At 41.7% G+C, this 4738-nt stretch overlaps 1 protein-coding gene across 3 annotated transcripts; it reads left to right on the forward strand.

The window, feature by feature from the left end:
• On the forward strand, positions 1 to 4627 carry zgc:110222 (protein EOLA1). Of its 3 annotated transcripts, none has more exons than XM_015972445.3 (3): positions 1 to 157; positions 900 to 1160; positions 1232 to 4627. In XM_015972445.3, exons 2-3 carry the CDS (start codon positions 902 to 904, stop codon positions 1471 to 1473), a joined length of 501 nt encoding a protein of 166 aa, XP_015827931.1. In that variant the 5' UTR covers positions 1 to 157; positions 900 to 901; the 3' UTR covers positions 1474 to 4627. The 3 variants fall into 3 exon arrangements, with proteins under 3 accessions (XP_015827931.1, XP_070408203.1, XP_015827921.1); XM_070552102.1 differs by having other exon boundaries at positions 3 to 164; positions 871 to 1160; XM_015972435.3 differs by having other exon boundaries at positions 4 to 164.
• Positions 4628 to 4738: the final 111 nt, after the last annotated feature.

Genomic DNA, 4738 nt, shown 5'->3' on the forward strand with positions numbered 1-4738 from the left:
GTATATTTATTCCACAGGGACGTATTTCGCTGCTGCACACCGTTTCCCCCGTTGGTTTGTTAGAAGTTCAGTAAAGCCATTCGCTATTGCTTATATTCATTTTGAAGAGTTAGTTTGCAAGTGAATTAATTCCCTCTTGGTTGTAAGCAGTCTTTAGGTACGAGGTACGTTTATTTATGTTGTTGTATTTACATTTATTCATCGCAGCTAGCTTAACGCATGTTGTTACGGGCACGAGCTAGGATCACCCAGCCCAGGTGATCAGCCCGACAGTTTTAAGGTTAACTCTGTTTTGGTTTTAAGACTTTTATCAACTTCGTTGTGTGAAGGAGAGTAAAGGAGGAGCTCTAACACAAGTTAAGTCTCAATGTTTGTCCTAGCAAGTATTTTGTATCAAATAAGATCAAAGAAGCGAATCGTTAAATAATAAAGATCAAGAGAGACGTTGAACCGTTTTTGTGTGTCTGATCAGCACATCTTTGGATCCGTTCTCAGGCTACTTATCGGAATGACTTTAGATTTATTGGACAGCTCAATGACTTAGCTATAACGTGGGAAAATGTATTTAGTGTTTTTCATCTGCGCTGCATACGTAATTATTAATTTGTTAATTATTCTAAACTAGCTCCACAAATGCAAATAACCAAAAACCTTATTTAAATATTTTTACAACCACACACTTAAAATTGATGAGTGGATCACTAAATAAAAAGGCTTTAAAAACTATCACCTACAATGCTGCTCCCCCCCCCCCCCCCACACACACACACACTAAGTCCACTAGTGTAGATCATCTAGTCCAGGTCTGAACAGGTCCACTTTCCTGGACCTGAGACTAGCTTCGACTTGCTCTCAAAAATTATGTTTTAGATCAAAAACCAGGAGTAACCCTTCTGCAGACATGTCCCTGCAGCTGTGGTGTCTTTCCTTCCGGCAGCCGTACGCCGGTCTGGTTCTGAATGGGGTGAAGACGTTGGAGAGTCGGTGGAGACCCCTGCTGACCCCCTTACAGAACCAAACTCTGGCCATCCACATCGCCTGGCAGGACTGGGAGGGGGAGGACTGGAAGTCGGTGCTGAGTGGTCCACTAGGGATGAGCAGTACTCAGATCCAGGCATTGCAGGACTCTGGAGAACGGTTTGGACGAGGTGTGGTGGCAGGTGAGATACAAAACCAGTGGCTTTAAAGGTTGAATTCAGAGACTGCTCTTGAACGCACCTCTCTCTTTTAGGACTGGTGGATGTAGGTGAGACCTGGCTTTGCACAGCTTCTCTGCAAGGGGAGGAGTTGCATAGACTAGAGCAGGCAGCCCTTCTGATTGGTCTACAGGACAAACACTTGACTCATCTGACCAATCCACGCTGGCTAACACAGCCTCTGAGGACTCGGGGAGGTCGTGATCTTTGGACTGTAGAGATTCCAGCTGAGTTTTTACCACAAGACAGGATGCTGAGGTCAACATCTCCATGGTAACAGATGCTGTAAACCTACTAAGCTCTTGATCAGATGAACTCATGTAAAACCAGAACCTCTAGACTAATCTGAGCTGGACTCTGGACAGTGAATCGGTCTGTAAGTTCTGATTCTTTTTGCAGCAGAATACTAGATTCTGGTTCTGTTCTGGTTGTGAGGAGTGTGTAGCTTTTACACCTCATTTACACGAGTTCAACGGATGCGGTCCAGATTCCATTCAGAACATTCACACTAGCTGTGCTGACACCACACATCTGGAGCTCCAGAAAGCCTCTTGATGGAGTTCATATTTCCATACACCCCATGCAGATTTTAATTTAGTAAAATTACATGAGCCATACAGGAAGTGAGACATGGTTCAGCGAGGTGCATCCTTTACATACTCAAGAGTAAATGAGGCGTTTCAGATGCTTCTGATGGTCTTGGAGTCTGAGGATCATCAGGTACTCCTTGAATGACAAACTCAATGTTTTAGTCTTCATATCCACCTTATTTTTCATGATTTTTTAAAACAGATAAACAATGATGTATTCAACATCCGGTGACATACTGGAACTACCGCATACCTCTTGGTTTACATGGTGAAGTTTGTTGCCAGTTTACTATTTACCCCCAAACAATGTACTTGCATGGCTCGGGAAAAGGTCGCGCTGTTCGCAGTGGTCCAGTCAACCAGAGATAATTAAATATGTTTATATGGAGTAAGAGTGTGGCCGTCGGCGCAGCTTTCACCACCTCCCGAGAGATAAGGAACCCAGAGGAATGTGGCTGAAAAAGCGAACCCTAACCTGGAAACTACCTCCAACTATTTGTGTTTATTTCATTTTGTGGATGTGCAAACCTCCAGAGAAGAGAAGCCAGGTAGTCTCACAACAACAGGTATGCTTTCATGTGTACAATTTTATATATAGTTTCAATGCAATGTTAGTTTAGACTGCCATTGTTACCCTAAGAGTGCCATCCTGCAGTCTGATGTAGAAATTAAATTTAAAACCAAGGCTAGGGATGAGGGGTCCAACCTGGCTCTACGTCCACTTTTAAATAAGACTTGAGTCCCAACTATTGTTTCTATGGAGGAACTGATAAGCCTCGCTTTTGCTAAAATGCTACTGTACGTTAGCTTTTGCCAGATTTTTATATAGTTTGGCTAAAATAATAAAAGTTGTCATATTTAAATGTTTATTTCTGAAGTGTTTACAAGGACACACAGATGATGGTAAAACGTTGAATGATTCTTGGCTCGTTTGTTCGTTCTGTGTAAATGAACACCGTTAGCATGAAGCTGCATCACTAACGCGTGAGTTTACTGCTGAAGTTACAGTTCTAGATCTAGAGGTGAAGGAAGAACCAAATCAGCCTCGCCTGATGAGTTTCCAACACCAGGAGTTCCGTCCGTTTTGAACGGGTCTACGTTTAGATCTATAGAAGTAGATCTGCTGTAGGACACCAACACATGCACAAGGAGAACATTAGTTGGGAGTTGAACCAACAACCCTCCTCCAGACTGAGGCTCAGCCCACCAGTTCCAGCATCTTCCTCAGAGACCCCAACAGAACACAACCCAAATGATGTTTAGAACAACTTCTGAAGCCCAGTGGTTCTAAAAGGGAACCAATCAGAACAGCTGAATATTTATCTCTTAGCAAAAGCTCAGGTAACCTGAATCTGGTCCAAACTGGTTTGATCATCTTTAGTTGTTTGGTGTAAATGACCACATTAATATTCTGTAAAGTAGTTCGTAAAGTTATGAGCGACTGTTATATTGTTAGAGCGGATGCTCTTACTTTGAAAGTCACAGAGCGACAAGGTGCCGTAAAGCAAGTGGCGTTAACTATTTAGCCGAAGTGCGAGATCTAATGCACAGAGAAGGTGTGCTTAAGAAATAAAATAAGAAACTTGATCGTTTTACAAATGAAGATATTCTTATTTACAATTCTAAATTAAATGGGAATAATTCATCGTTAATTAACATTATTATTATTATTATTATTATGGGTAAATACCACATCCACAAAAGCAAATGGAAAAAAACTGCCAAAAATGAACTGTTTCACAAATGAATTCCGTATGTTCTTATCCACTTTGACTCGTATAAAAAATTCAAATGCAACTGCAAAAGCCATTTGTCATGCTGCAGAAAAGTGTTTCATCTTGTAACGCTGTTTTTACTTTGTGATATAAGTGCCTCTTTTTTAAGTTTATTTGTTTTTCTTTTATTGTTATTAAGGATGCCTAGCCTAGTGAACTAGACCAAATTCTTGCTTTGCAAAGTTTGGTCTAGGCATGCTCCATTGGAACCTCCGCAGCTCCTACCAGGACTCTGGCTGGCCAATCACAGCTCTCTAGAGGGGTTTCAAACACATAAAGAGCTGTGATTGGTCCATAATGGTGGGCCAATCACGGTGCTCTATCTGCTAAGTGAACAAATCACAGAGCTTTATCCGCTTTGTGGGCCAATCAGGGCACTCTATATGCCTGGTGGGTGGGATGATGCAACAGAGTGAAACAAGAGTACGTCACATTCATTGTCCAGTGGAATGTGGAGATCATTTGAAAGACAACGGTAGAACCCGCCCCACAACCGAGAGCCGTCAATGGAGCGTGGCCAGACTAAATAATACATTTATTTAGTCTGGCTTGCCAGGCTAAAGGATGCCTTGCATGTTTCCATTATGTGTTGTTGTCTCACGAGAAATTGTAATAAGCATTTAATGATGATAAAAATAAAAATAAAAAGGTGTGCTCTGTGGTTAATGGACGAGAATGGGAAAAAGAACGGCTATTAAGGTGCAATACTGAGTTGAAAGCAGTTTCTTAGCACCTGGTTGATGAGGGAACAAGGTTTGTCCTGTAGATTTGCACTTTGTTGTTATACGGAGCGTATCGCTGCTGACCGCTGCTAAGCATAAAGGCCGAGTTTTAGAGGGTGCTAACGTATCTTGTCATGTCTAGGCAGCGATGCAACGATTTCACTGTTATATGCAATAATTGACAAGTTTCAGTGTTATTTGTTATGAAAGGTAAAGAGAATTAATTTGTGATTAATAAATAAGTCAAAAGGGTTAAAGGTAACGCACTGTTTTATTCTGTATGTTGTAGCTCTTACGGTGTGTTCACATGCACGGCTATTTAATAAAAGGATTGTGAACCATCAGTTTGAGAGACCATCTTTTCAGCCGGGGATGCTACATTTGGCACCAACACTGGTTTAGAACCAGTTCTCCATCCCAGAATCCGATGGAAACCAGAGAAAATAGAACCTGGA

Source organism: Nothobranchius furzeri, chromosome 6 (assembly GCF_043380555.1).
Source record: "Nothobranchius furzeri strain GRZ-AD chromosome 6, NfurGRZ-RIMD1, whole genome shotgun sequence".
NCBI lineage: Eukaryota > Metazoa > Chordata > Actinopteri > Cyprinodontiformes > Nothobranchiidae > Nothobranchius > Nothobranchius furzeri.

Excerpts from the sequence above, each read along its gene's own strand:
- zgc:110222 (XM_015972445.3), top strand. The coding sequence starts at position 902 with ATGTCCCTGCAGCTGTGGTGTCTTTCCTTCCGGCAGCCGTACGCCGGT. Across the intron at positions 1,161-1,231 it reads TGGACGAGGTGTGGTGGCAG|GACTGGTGGATGTAGGTGAG; the intron begins GTGAGATACAAA and ends TCTCTCTTTTAG.